The sequence below is a fragment of the Botryllus schlosseri genome, chromosome 6, assembly GCF_051294905.1.
Source record: "Botryllus schlosseri isolate E-star chromosome 6, Bs_hap1, whole genome shotgun sequence".
Classification (NCBI taxonomy): Eukaryota; Metazoa; Chordata; class Ascidiacea; order Stolidobranchia; family Styelidae; genus Botryllus; species Botryllus schlosseri.
Window position 1 is genome coordinate 24,066,346 of NC_137241.1, and position 14,532 is coordinate 24,080,877.

At 40.9% G+C, this 14,532-nt stretch overlaps 2 protein-coding genes across 6 annotated transcripts; both read left to right on the forward strand.

Annotated features, from left to right (window-relative positions):
* Nucleotides 1–146: 146 nt before the first annotated feature.
* On the forward strand, nucleotides 147–11,434 carry LOC145441677 (cyclin-dependent kinase 11B-like). Of its 5 annotated transcripts, none has more exons than XM_080319594.1 (20): nucleotides 148–306; nucleotides 843–1,000; nucleotides 1,843–1,981; nucleotides 2,062–2,124; nucleotides 2,580–2,681; nucleotides 2,800–2,915; nucleotides 3,092–3,187; nucleotides 3,882–4,070; nucleotides 4,918–4,967; nucleotides 5,519–5,705; nucleotides 5,938–6,093; nucleotides 6,697–6,831; nucleotides 7,151–7,272; nucleotides 7,335–7,440; nucleotides 9,416–9,541; nucleotides 9,610–9,713; nucleotides 9,770–9,886; nucleotides 9,953–10,101; nucleotides 10,214–10,409; nucleotides 10,984–11,434. In XM_080319594.1, the coding sequence occupies exons 1-20, from the start codon at nucleotides 230–232 to the stop codon at nucleotides 11,074–11,076; spliced, it is 2,481 nt and encodes an 826-aa protein (XP_080175720.1). In that variant the 5' UTR covers nucleotides 148–229; the 3' UTR covers nucleotides 11,077–11,434. The 5 variants fall into 5 exon arrangements, with proteins under 5 accessions (XP_080175724.1, XP_080175723.1, XP_080175720.1 ...); XM_080319596.1 differs by having other exon boundaries at nucleotides 1,858–1,981; XM_080319595.1 differs by having other exon boundaries at nucleotides 148–300.
* Nucleotides 11,435–13,245: 1,811 nt separating this feature from the next.
* Nucleotides 13,246–14,513, forward strand: LOC145441680 (signal recognition particle 19 kDa protein-like). The gene has a single exon (XM_080319600.1). The coding sequence runs from the start codon at nucleotides 13,293–13,295 to the stop codon at nucleotides 13,701–13,703; it is 411 nt and encodes a 136-aa protein (XP_080175726.1). The 5' UTR covers nucleotides 13,246–13,292; the 3' UTR covers nucleotides 13,704–14,513.
* The last annotated feature ends 19 nt before the right edge of the window (nucleotides 14,514–14,532 follow it).

Sequence of the window (14,532 nt, forward strand, 5' to 3'; positions counted from 1 at the left end):
GGTGAGGTGCATGATGCGACTAAGTAGTGAGGGTTAGGCAGAAACGTAGTTTCTTGCATCTCTTCCCGTTATTTTCTCGTTATCGTTACCCGCCGGCGAAATACCTATAATAGAATGTAATATACCAGTATAGAGAGTCTACCATAGTGAAAACAGACAACTGATCACCGAGTATCGAAAACCATTTTCTCAGAAATTACCGGTATATTGTGCGATTTCTTATGCACGGATGTCGGAAAATAGTGACATGGAAGACGGCGAAGTGATTGAAGAGAATGATCTGAGAAATAAATTGAAAAGGTATAGGTATGAATTAAAATTCACAATTGAGAATTATTTAGGAGTTGTATAACAACGGTCCCGGTCTGATTTTTAAGATAACGTACCATGATGTTTCTTGATCAGCAAAATTTTTCCTAAAAACAAGACAAAAGAAACTGATGCATCAATAACCCAGTATGGAATCGGTGTCTCGTGCACACCAAAGATTCTACTGACTGCACACAGGTGTGACGCTGAGAACCGTCTTAGCACACCAAAGATATTACGCTATACGTACCAGGATTCCAACCTGGTCAATAACTGTCTCAATAATAAGCACAATGTGTCTTGAAGGATGTGTTGTTACATTGGTTTCTAGGTCTGATTTCAAAAACCGAATGATCGTGACAATTCAATATGATCTTTAAAAGCTCAATCTCTATTTTAAGACCTCACTTCATCAATAAGACTGAAATTGCTTGAAATGAGACCAAATCATCTCGCTGTCTAGAAGTATTTTTTGTAGTGTGGGCCTATGCTGTAACAGTAACTTGTAACTTGCAATATTTTGTATAATTTAGGGCTCATGCAGAGGAAGAGGAGGAAGCTGAGGAAGGCCTCGCCATTAAACCACCTCCTGTCCCAACAAAGAAACGCAAACATCGTCACAAAAACAAGGAAGAAAAGAAGAAGAAGCACAGAAAAAAACGAAGCCGATCTCAGGACAGAATCCCGCCAGGTGAAAATGCGGATTATTATAACCTCAAAGAGTTCCTACATAGCTGTGCCTGGTGATGATGTTCTATAGTACATTAATTATTATTTGCATTTACTATCACTGCACTGATTACCACTCCAGCAGCGGCGTCTTGAATATTTTAATGTTTTATTAGCATTTGAATGGTATATTCATATTGGAATGAACCCAAATATTTTTGGCTGACATTCGCCAAGGGTAATCGTCAGCACCTTGTAGGTAGAGAATTGGAAAGAATATGTATATAAACAATCTTATCACCAAATATTGCGTCACCAGCATTTTGAATATTCGGGGCGAAGAGATCGCTCAAGCTCAATGTACTATTTTTAGATGGTACACGAACTCCTTCTGATTGTCACAAACTTTGTTCGTGTATTTTGAAAAAATTTGACTCTAAAGCACACAAATGAAAGTGTGAACGGCCTCTTCCAACAACCCGAAATCTGTTGTCTCGATAATTTTTATTATCCAGCAAATGTTTGCCAATGGCAGAATTCATGGCTTTTGCCTGTTCTGATTTAATTTTTATATATAAAACGAGAGAAGTTGCGGTAAAAACAATAGGTTATTAGGTTATTTCAAGGCACCCACACAGAACTGCTTGAAACATCGTATCTGCTGCAAGCAGAAGAAATTCTAAGATGTTCGATGTTTTTGTAGCATTTTTCGGCAAGTTACTTACGGGCGATTAAGATTTTTTTGCACTTTCAAATTTTATTTTTATTTTATATATTTTAAAAATCTAACAGCTTATTTTTCTAGGTTTCACGATTTAGTTAACAGATATGCGAAATATCTCATGAAATGCCCTTGCTATGTAGTTGAACAAAATTTAGAAGAAACGAAGGAGCGTTCGAGGGGGGAAGCTCGTCCTGCCCGCGACAGACACGTGGAACATCACGACGATTACAGACGGAAGGTGGAACGCAGGCGTGATGACGACACCCGCCATTACGAGAGGTAGCGTGCTCGAGACAGTTACTTTATGCATGCTTTTAGTTGGCATGCTAATTTCGTACTGATTGTTTTTTCATTTCTAGAAGTAGCGAATCGTCGATTCGGTCAGTCACAAGCCGCATCAGGAGAGAGGATGCTGGCAGTCGGTTAGTTCTGCTTATATCGTATTCAGTTTATCGATACCTTGAAAATAATAAGGATGATCTGTCTCTGTAGTGAGTTGCACTGTGGAATTGGCTGGGAAGAGCACGCAGTGATTATTATCATAAGTTTATAAATTTTCAATTATTTATAAGAAGTTTCTAGCAGTTCAGTTATTGCACTGTCTGAGCCCATTCTTCTCTAAACACTGACCAAGAATTTTAACACTTTCAATTATTCCGTTCACATTCAGAGCAAGTAGCATCGCAGTCAACTGCGTATATAGATTATAACTATCTAATTGACAAATTTATATTACTTGTGCTAATTCTTCATTCTCATTCCTGCCTTGTAGTTGTGTATAATTCTGGTGAAGCATTCTCATCATTCGTGCGTGTGACGAATCTTACTTTTACCATCATATTTTGTGAATCCGAGAGTAAATATTTCTTTTTCCCAGGGATTCCAGGGGCGAAACAAGGGGTAGAGGTTCATATCACCAATCTGGGCGCCGTAGGGACCCAGACGATAGGAATCTCCCAGCCGACAAATCGTATCACAGGTATTGGTGAATTTGTCGCTTGTGAACTGTTTGTTTTCAATTATGCTGTATAGTTCTGGAATTTTCATTGCATCGGCATAAATAATGTTGTTTGACACCGATATTTTCTTTGCTCTAGAAAGGACCACACTCGATACCAGACTACGGGAGCAGTGGATTTTCATGCCCGTGTAAGCTCGCAAGTGTCAAAACGACCAATGGAGAGTTCCGGGGCACAGAGCAGGCGAGAGCAAGGTAACGCGTGTCCCCAACCGCAGTTTCCGAGTATTTCTGTGATTATTTATTTGTGTGCTACGAAGTGCTACGAAATAGTCGTGGTCCAGATATACGAAACTATTGTGGACGACTTGTAATTGACATGATTTTACTTTCAAATTATTCACTAGTGATTTATTTGGATATATTTTCAGTTCGAGGAGGACGAGACAAGCCTCCCCCGCTTTTGGTTAGGCGGTATGATGAGCATGATGTCGATGTATCACGTGCGGGGAGAAAGCCTACCGAAAGTAATTAACGATTTCATAAATTGACGAAATATCGCTAATACTTGGTTGCTAAGTACTGGATGACTAATTGACTATGTCACTGCTATCAGGACTGCTTTTTTAGTGAAATAGTGGTTATTCGTAGCAATTTTCGAGTGCGTGTCATACAATGCTACCGCCACATTGGTAGGAAAGAGGAAGGCAAACAAATTTCTTATAGCGGTAACGAAGTACGGATTAATTTCACTTGATGGTGTCAACTTTCGGCGATGCCGGAGATATAGTAAGATTAAAAAATTAATGATATTAGAATTAGATTATTAAAACATGCAGTATTTACGATTCGGGTCATTAGATTTGAAAAATACAACTGTCCTGGCGATTCTCGTCAGTTCGTGGCTTCCTTATGGCATAGAATATGGTCCAATACTCTTCTATTGCACTGCCACTATGTGAAAGTTGAACAGACCCAGATGTGTGACTGCTTGCGTATAAAAAATCAACGAGCATCAATGAATCTCAACATTTCCTTGAAAGAGTGATCGAAGTGTAGTTAGCACCATATGTAATCAACTGCTGGCCCACTAACCTAGTTGTGTGAAGGAATGAAACTTCGGACATTGTTTGTAATCTTTTAAAGATGGGCCAGGGGTTACAACTCTGGTCTCGCAAACCCCGATGTAAAATTTTGATTCGATCCACGTTTCTCGTGTAGAGAGGTATGGGAAGCAGTCGCCTCTGACGTCGGAGCAAGGTTCCGAAAAGAGCCACGGCAGGCACCGGGGAGAAGTCAGAAGAGGACAAGATTCCGACCATTACAGACATCACCGATCGCAAACTACCACTAGCGTCCCTGTCGGCTCTTCTAGCCATTCGGACCATGTGCAGACCGCTTTATCTTCAGGTGCTTGCGATTTGTCACGTTTAAGAGTGGTCAGATGATATCGACTGATCAGCTTCCGCATGTGTCTCGAAGTCTATTTGTACCATAATTATTGAGCGGTTGTGGGACCAAAGTTGCCGCTTATTATGATCGCAAGTCAGCTCCCCAGTTATTGCAAAATATACCTCCAATGAGAGTTGGGTCACGAGAAAATTTTCAGCTTTTTCCAAGTCGAACTGGAATTAGAATTATAGCTACACGTTCATCTCCAAACTAGATTCGAATTAGAATTACTGAATTCTCGTAAACTTGGACATTGCATCAAGTTCATCTCAAATTAGGGTACGTTCTCATAAGAATGAGAATGGCAAATGACCGTGCAGCAAGCTAGGCCAGTTTTGCTCTTTAGGCTCCAGTTCTCCAGTAGCATTTTCAGGAAAAGCAGAAATTAGATTAGAATTAAAAATAGGACATAGAAGCATTTCACCAATTATATTAGAGTTAGAATTAGATTAGTGCTCCGATTGGACAACTAGAGTTATTTTCTGCTTCCAATCATGTCAGTGTCGAGTCAGTGACACGGTACTAAAGCGACATTAGTCGATATCAAGTAACAAATATTGTATTGTGGACGCATTCAATGATATGAAAATACCGCTGTTGTTTTTCTGCTCCACCTATTTGCTAGTCTAGAGGAATTTTAGGGTGCTCTCTCTGCTGCGTATGCTATCAACATCTTTTGGGGCTGCATTTGACCATTTGTTTTAAAAGAATCTCGTTCTAGATTTTTGGGTTATTTGGATGTATTTGAAGTGATTCAGGTGCTATGGCTGTGATGTCTCCTTACCGACTCGTTTTGATTTAACAGATGACGACGGAACTCCGCTCAAGGACGAGAATGACCCCGTTGAAAGAGACGTAAGTCTGCGGAATGAGTTGAGCATTCGGTAGCGCTGGGCAAAGTAGATTCTGATTCTGATTTGAGTATCGTGCGTCGATTTGAGATTTCGAGTTAAACTCGTGTCGACGTCGTAGAGAAAAATTGAAAATTTGACCGCTAATAACGTATTGCCACTTTGAATTGGTGAGAAATAAATTCCTATGTGCCTGCCATCCCATGTATATGACGTGACGCATTGGGTCAATGCCGCTACTTAGAAATGTCTTTCTTTGACCGACCATGCATTTCTGTTATCACAACCAAGCGGATTGACCAACGTTTTTGAATTATTGATTTTGATATAAAATTGTGCCCACTGAACTAAACTAAGTTTGCGAAGGTCCGCATGCGTGAAAAACCTTTTTAATCTTTGTAACTGAAACGTCACTTTTTGGTAACATTCCAAAACGTTTGCTTTGATATTAAAATGGTCCGTGTTTGAGCATTTCAACTAACTTGCAAAATTTCTCTTACCCCGACTCTGTCGAGAGAATATTCAACGAAACTGTGACCATTGTCTTGGCTGTAGGACAAAGCGATGGAGGGTTCCCCGATTTTATCGGGTTCAGGCTCCGAAATCGACCGGACCTATTCGGGATCGGAAGCCACTGATAACGAGGAGGCGGAGTCATCGGACACTGGGCAAGAACGTGAGGAAAGCGGCGAAGAGGCGGGATCCTCCGGGGAGGAATTGGCAAAGGAGGAGTCTCCGAGAAGTTAGTATGACGCAGAGCGTATGTTTTTGTGATGTTATGTGTAATCTGACTACAGAAGATGGCTTGTATACCTTGCCCGACCTCGCGTATATTACCGAAATCACTCATCTTGTGTTGTCGTAGTGGTAGGAATTGCGAACCTGTGTCCGTGTTAAGAGGCGAATTAACCGGAACAATTTTTACTTCTTGTTTGTGACGTGGGTGTGTTCATACTTCGCTTTCTACCCGGTAGATCACTTTCGGTCGAAATTTGATTCTCCCGAAAGGGAGGAAGAAGATGTAGACTCTGTTGTGTCGGGGGAAGAGGAATCTGCCCCGGAGGACGAGGGAGACGAAAGCCCGTCCGGATCTGAGGGCGGAGAAGAGGCTTCGCCTGAACTCTCTCCGGGTATGTGATGTGATTTTCCTATGGTGGAATTAGACTGCGTTGTTCTTGAGGACTTGATATAAATGGAGACGGTCAAAGTAGTCTGTTTTGCTACTGTAAATTTCTACTCAATTACAAGTAGAAGTAGTGAGATGTCAAAATTACTTGAATTGGAAGTAGAAAATGTTCTGAGAGTACTCCACTAAGCACTGTGGTTTTGAAAATAAATTTGACCGCTGGGACATATACTTTTTCCAAATTCCACTGAGTGGTTAAAATTGGGGGTTAAAGTTTTGGATTAATCAAAAAAAAATTGAAATTATATTTTTCAAATTTGACTGGCTGCCCCATGAAATTGTCAGGTTGCCTAAAACCATGGTGTATAATAAATTTGGATCAATTCCAACTTGTAGAAGCCAAGTTATTGAAGTAGAAACTTTTGGATGTGATAAAATAGTATTTACACTGGGTAGATCTATAATAAGTCATGTGCACTCCAGATGTATTTCATAGCCATTTTACATGAACAAAAACCTACCCACCAAACCATGCTGTTCGTGGTCACATATGGTTTGGTCGTAAAACATTCATGACACGTGACATGATATTCGGTTCTTGTCACAGAACCGGACCAGCCCGCCCTTCCGTTTTATCTGCCCGCGATTCAAGGCTGCCGAAGCGTCGACGAGTTCCAATGTCTCAACAGAATTGAGGAGGGAACGTATGGCGTTGTGTACAGAGCGAAAGATAAAAAGACGGGTAATGTCAGAGGCTTGACGTTCGCATGAGATATAAAGTCAGTTGCCAGTAATTTTAGAATGTTGAAGTCGGCACCTAACCCAAACTTACCACTGCCCTAAACCATGCACCCTACCTAATACATTATACGCCTAACCCAAATGCATTATTTCATACATATCAAGTACCTTATATCACAATTCACACTCACATTCAATGAAGCGTTCATTCTCTAATTCATTAATATAATATTGATGCATAGCTTTCTTAATAATAATAGTTTACATTTCTAATGCCTAATTCACTGGGAACCATGGAGTCACTACTGATTTGTTTACAGGAGAGGTAGTCGCACTCAAGCGGTTGAAGATGGAGAAGGAGAGAGAGGGATTTCCAATCACTTCCCTGCGCGAAGTCTGCACTCTGCTGAAGGCTCACCACAAAAACATTGTCCGAGTGCAAGTGAGTTTTCTGCCGTTTACATAATTTCGAAGTCTCGCTCACTGTTGTCGATTCTTGTTCAGGAAATTGTGGTCGGGTCGAATATGGATAAGATCTACATCGTGATGGACTACGTCGAGCACGACTTGAAGAGCTTGATGGAGACTATGAAGCAGCCGTTTCTTGTCGGTAGGGATCGGTTTCGCTATAAATAACTACCCTACAGAGTGATGCGAAACATGTGACTGCACAGTAGGGCTGTTCCGAATTTTACTGGCAAGCTGATTAAATTGTTGGGTTGGTTAAAAAAAAACGCTGGATATCAAATTTGGCTCAATTCCAATCATCAAGAAATCCAACATTTAAAATTTTATACCCTAATTGCTTCGCTTCTACGGGCTGGAATTAGCCAAATATGTTGAATATCATTTTCAGACAACCTAGCAATTTCCAGAGGTGGTCAGTAACGAAGTACTACTTTTTCGAAGCACTCAAGTAGTTTTCCTCTGCTTCTGGTACTTACTCAAGTAGATCTTTTTTTGCTTATTCTACTTTGTAATATTTTGTGAACTAGTTACTTACTTTTCGCTATTTTCAGTTTGTCAAGTAGAAGTAGTTTAATACCCCCATAAGAAAGATAGCCGAAGGAATTTCGAGGCTGTTTTCACGTGTTACCAACATTTAATTTGCGTAAAAGTCAGGTAATACCCAGAATTTTCGTTGCGCTTCGCGCGCAGTAGATACGGAGTGACAAATATGTTTTCACGAAAGTATCACTGAATATATGTAGATACCGGGATGCTTGGCCCCGTTCACACAGCATTGTCGCCTATATCAAATATGTCATCGCTGTAAGTATGGCCCCCATAACGTTTGAAACTACAGTTTCGCAATCTAGCAATTACCCATTATACCTAGCAGCCCATGACGTGTCCTACTCTAGATAAGTGGACTTTGACTTTTTTTTTAACGTTAGACCAGTCTTAGCAGACCACCGTTGAAACTTTGTGGACAAAAGACATGAAATATATTTTCCGCTTTTTAGAAGTAGTATTTGTATTTTTCTTTCAATTACGAGTATTATACGTTGAATTCTATTTATAGTTTCGGCTCGTTTGTCTGGAGAACATACATGTCGAAGTATAAAAGCAAGTGAAGTAATGCCTTATATTTTCCGAAAATAAAGCTATACACTATCTGGCATTTTAACAAACTGCCATATTTTTAATTAACGTATACTAATCGCGCAAAGTGTTGAAGCCGTATCCGACACAACTTCTCCGTATTGCTCTTTGGCTGAACTAGGGGCCTTATAATATGGGGGAAGCCGCCATGCCATGATATTCTCTAAATGTGGTGTTCGAGTAAACAAAGGATTAGTATCGCATTTCCATATCAATACTGTTATTTACATCCCATGTTGTGGACGACTGCTTTTTCTGTCAAAAATTGACACCTCCAGAGATGCACCAATATGAATCAAGCTCACTACACCTTCCGCAAAGCTCCACTTGCAGCTTTTGACAGTCCATGCGAACGAACTACAATCGTTTTCACAACTACTTACTTACTTGAGTAGATATAAAGTCAGTCAATTCTACTTCAAGTAGTTTTGGGTTGCTTATGTAAGAAGTACTTTTACTCGTACTTGAGTAGTTTTTCTCGTCGCTACTTCTACTTCTGCTTGAGTAGCTTTCTTGACTACTTTGTCCGCCTCTAAATTTCATGGGGTACCCAGTAAAATTGGAAACTTTATATTTCTATAATAAATTTTCTGCTCCAATTTCGGTGTGAAGCGTTTTCTTAGCCAAAAAGTTTTATGAAGAAGCCAGCAAAATTTGAAAGAAGAGTTATTCTAGAACAGTGGTTCCCAACATGGGCGATTTGGCGGTCTAGGGGGGCGAAAATGACGAAGGGGGCGAAAATGGACAAAGGGGGCGATAGGGGGGCGATGACGCGGTAAAACGGGACCTTTTTTTTTTTTTAGTCAACTACCAAAAGTGTAAAATTCGACATCGAGCCGAAAAGTTGACCTATTTTTTTTTTTTAGTGATTGCTCCTATCGTCACAGTTGAGGCATTATCTTGTAAGCAAGTGTTCTCACAATAACGTTGGCTGCTGGTTGAATCTGACATGTCTGCTTACCCATGTTCGCTTTTGCCAGGAGAGGTAAAGACACTGATGATTCAGTTGCTACGCGGAGTCCACCATTTGCACAACAATTGGATCCTGCATCGAGATTTGAAAACATCCAATCTGCTGCTGAGCCATTCTGGAATTTTGAAAATCGGTAAATTGCGGATTTGTGGCCCCGGTGCCGTCGAACTCGCCTTTTCATATTCATATGTTTGTTTACAGGAGATTTTGGCCTTGCTAGAGAGTACGGCTCTCCGCTCAAGCCTTACACGCCCATCGTCGTGACGCTGTGGTATCGATCTCCCGAACTTCTCTTGGGTTGCAAGGTTTGTATTTTCACGTTGATTTCTACTCGGAATTTGCTTGGAATTGGCAATTTCAGGAATATTCAACCTTCATTGACATGTGGAGCGTCGGGTGCATTTTTGCAGAGATGCTAACAATGAAAGCGCTTTTCCCCGGAAAGTCCGAAATGATGCAGTTGAATTTAATATTCAAAGTACGTATCGCACGGCTCTTATGCTGGCTTCATTGCACCTATTATTTGATGCTTGATCTAATTTAGGAACTGGGTACGCCGAGCGAAAAGATATGGCCTGGATACAACGAACTGCCTTTGGTTAAGAAAGCCAATTTCTCCAATTACCCGTACAATAATTTGAGGAAGCGATTTGGCACAAGTATCACCGATAAAGGTTTTAAGTTCCTTAACAGGTTGGTACGATTCTGTCATTGAGAGCACTGGACACAATGACGGAGACAGAGACTGACATGCTACATTAGAAGCTATTCAATATTGATGCAATACTGATCTTAAATTTTTCAGATTTTTGACTTACTGTCCCAGTAAACGTATCACAGCCCATGCGGCTTTGAAGCACGATTGGTTCACGGAAACACCACAGCCTGTCGATCCATCTATGTTCCCGACTTGGCCCGCGAAAAGCGAGCAGCCGCGGGTCAAGAAAGTCGTCGACAGTCCAAAAGCACCCGAGGGGGGAAAAGAATATAATAGTTTATTGGTAAGTCATTTGTATTGGTATTAGATCCTGATGAAATCTTTTGTGCAGTCAGGTACGGCCTGAAAAACCCATCCTGCGAGGTTTTGTGTGTATGAGACTTTGGCTGTGACGAGATTGCATTTGTTGTGGCAATATTCCATTTTGTGGTGTGTATATGGTAGCTTCCTGTCGAAAATGACGTAAAGTAATACTTTTTCAATGTTTGTGGACATTTGAGCATGCGACGGATGAGCATGTGGGTTAAATTTAGGATTGGGATTGGGGTAAGAGTTCATTCTGGGGTTAGGAAGTCATTTGCTCAACTGTTATTTTTCATTGTTGCTCAAATGTCGAGCAACTCCTTATCACATGATATACTGTACAGTGTGCCAAAGGTCGTATCAGTAATTGCTTCCGTAGACATGAGCTTTTACGTATTGTGACTTGTAAATATTTTCAATTACCTCACACAAATATACAAGAACTATCGACAAGGCTCATCATCCCACCACCAATGCAAATATTGGTAACACACACGCTTTTCCCCAATTTAGTATTGTAGCCTAAATAGCCGAGTAAAACTATTGAATTTCAGAATGACGAAGAGGGTTTGGTGCCCGGATTTCAACTTACTGCGCCGAAGCACGGAATAAGCAAGCACGGAATGGGATTCAATTTGAAGTTTTGACCATCCACCGGTGAAAACTATGAAGGGGTAGAGACCTTGATCTTGCTGCTCTTGGCATCGCCCAGCACTTGGAGTATTGACTGCGACAATTGTGCAGAATGATGGATTCCGCCGTAAAATTTCATGAAATCAGCGAACTGGTTAGCATTACTGGTAACTGTCGGTTACTTTTTGTAACAGAACCAGCTGAAAAATATGAGTGATAGAACCGGTTGAAAACTATTGGAGTCCGCCATACTAGGTGTTCCGGGAAGTATTTCATTTTCTGCAATTCCGAGTGCATCTCAATATCAATATCTTTTTCGTACATTTTCAAATTTTGCTTGTCTTGCGAGTAATCTCCGTACTCATTTCTACAGGTTGTGGAAATTTCTTCAAGATCAGCTAGATTTAGGCCAGGATATGACGGGTTGGTTAATGCCACCATCGGTGGCCCAACACCCCGGCGTCAATGTTTTGTTTATCTGGGCATCACCAGTGTTGACTGTTGGTCTTTATGAAAAGGTACCTTTGCAGTACCAAGCAAGGGACGAGAATAAGAGCGAGAAAGTGTCAGGGAGTAGGAAGATTTGGCATTATGAAGCATTGCGCTTATTTACCGTACTGGCGTACATGGAGCTCTCTACATCCTGTACGATCGTTTCACTGCGCCTTGAGCGAATGGAAATAGTAAACCAGCTGTTCATGATCCATGGTGGTTGTGGACATGATGTCCTTCAATGATTAGAAACGATCGTGATTCCTACGGTAAGGGGGGAAGTAGGTGCGTCTTATTAGCGTAGACCAGAGGTTCCCAACCGGTGGGAAATTCCCCCCCCCCCCCCGTGGGGAATCTATCCTAATTTTTTTAGGGGAAATCTATTTTGGGCATTGTATCGAAAGATATACTGGGTTCACAAGGTTTTTAGATTTTTATGGCACAGAACTGTTGAGTAGAAATTAGTTCTTTACAATTGTATGTTTCTTTGGCGGATTTCAGGCTAGGTGTCTTCCGTAGATATTAAACCCCTGATTAAGTGGCTCGCGAGACGATTTCGTTAAGTCCGCGACAGCCTCTCGACCAAATTGCAACTAAGCAGGAAAACGTCAAGCCGAATTCAGCACAAGGCCGCCAGTGAGATTGTTTAACTTTTTAAGCCAACATATGAGCTAACGTGAAAGACATACCGTGCCAAATTCATCGCTTCACCCCCCAAGTCCATAGCAAGCGGTTTATTTTTCGTCAGCGGCTACCCGACCGGTCAAAAACGGGACAAATTTGGCTACTTTACCAAAGTTTAGTGCGCATTCGCCATAGTTCGGACTTATCTGAATATGTTTGGCCGTTAATTGCTCAGTCAACAAATGGTTGCGCGTTAAAAAGCACATTTTTTTAGTCACAGGCAACTTTTCCATAGGGGGGGGGGGATTTTAGCTCAAATATCGGCCAATGGGAGCACGGGACGAAAAAGGTTGGGAACCACTGGCGTAGACCAATGGTATATATATCATTGCGTAGACCAACTCGCAAATCATACTTCCTTGAACGGGATGGCCGGATATTTAGCGTAGTGGTGACAGTCATAGCATAGCAATTTACAGCGTAGCTACGTTGTAAATTGCTATGGTCATAGTAATGTATGTTTGCTACTTTGTACTTTGCTACCGATTATCTCTGAATAATATTATTTACTGATACTACTCGAGTAAACACAATCCTAGAAATTTAAGCTCAGCTAGAGGAGATGTCCTTTAAAAACTACTTCAGGTAGTAGACTATAACAGGGTTAAAAAGTTTTGAAGTTAGATCGAAACTAGAGGTTACAAAATTACATTACTTGGGCATTTTTTTTTGGAAATGAAGTCGGTAGCTGTGGCAGTTGCGTGGTCCGCTATTTAGATTTCAGTGATTTTATCGTGGTCCGTCGTTTAGTACTGCATGTTTGGCCGGGCCTGTTCGCTTGTTCCGTTCCGTGGTCCCGTGGTCCGCTTGTTTTTCACTTTAGAATTGGGTATTGCAGATCTATATCTATATCTATATTTAGTATAGCGGGCAGGATTCTATCGACAAATTTACCAAAGGAAGAGCAGCTCAATATTAAATGTGAATTATTACCTTATGATACTCGTAATGCTGTGAGTGGGACGGTGTTGTAAAGTTGTAACCGTTACCAGCAAAGCAACCAACCGCATAATTTGTACCGTACCAACTTTACAGAGTCAATTTCTATAAAATAATGGCTGGTGCTGCACCAACGGCGGAGCCCCACTATATCTGTATATATCCTGCTTACATTAACAGTAAGAAAACACTCGCTGAAGGAAGGAGACTCGCCAAGAGCAAATGTGTCGAAAACCCTACCACTGGCGAAATGCGTGATGTGTGCTCAGCCGCTGGGTTGAAAGTGGTCGCAGAAAATAAGCTCTATCCCCGAGAAAGATTTCGTGGTGACGTCATGATGCGGGGCCGGGTCAGAGTGGAGCTCAAAAACAAAGACAAGGATCCCGTTTCGGAGACCTTCAAGTCAAAGCAAGACCTCATGCTTCACATTGCTGAGATGATCCCAAAATTGAAATCGAGAACTCAAAAAACTGTTGGGCCAGAACAGGCCCGAACAAATAAGAAGACGAAACGAAGGAAAAATTAATATGACAATTGATAGACGAAGTTTTGAAGTATGGTGTCTAACTGTCTATACTTATTATGGAAAGAAGAGATTTCAAGTCTGAGTCCAGACTATTTACAAAAAATCTGATATTTTGCCATGGATATGGACTATCCGGGGCATGAAATGTGAAATATCAAACTAAGCATCAATATCTTGGGTTGGTCAACTTGACATATCGTGCAGAGCCTTCAGCTTCAATTATCGCGTGCGATATGACCTGCAAATGTTTTTCGGCCATTAATTAAATGATTATATAGGCAAACTGAAAAAAATGTGTTGTGCTAATCACACATTTAGTTTGCCTACTGAACTGTTACCGTACATTGTTTATGTGCGTCGTGCTCAGATTTGACTTACTACCAATTATCCACCAGACCAGCTTGATGCATTTATTGTTTTTTGGTGATGTTGCAATTTGAAAATCAAAATCATGTCTGCAAGGAGAGATAGAGAAATGATGTGTGACTTGAAACTGGCTGCAGAGTTGTATAGCTTGTACTTCTCCGCGAATTTTAAATGGAACCAATTATTTTGAATCATCCGCAATGTGATTGCAATGGAATGAGCATAACATTGTCCTTGGATTTCCACGAAAATATGTAAAATTCCATTTTACGTGTACTGTCTGTTAAGAATGTTTGAAAATGAAGATCTGTGTTACTGCTTCCAGCTGTCATAACGATGATTTTGTAGTATAGTGAATATGCAGCCCGTGTTTTCTTGTGCTGTTGAAGATTCTGTTTGTGTATGGGTAACATGTTTGAAACTTGGATTTTGGTGACTTCAGAACATGATCTTGTGTAGGTAC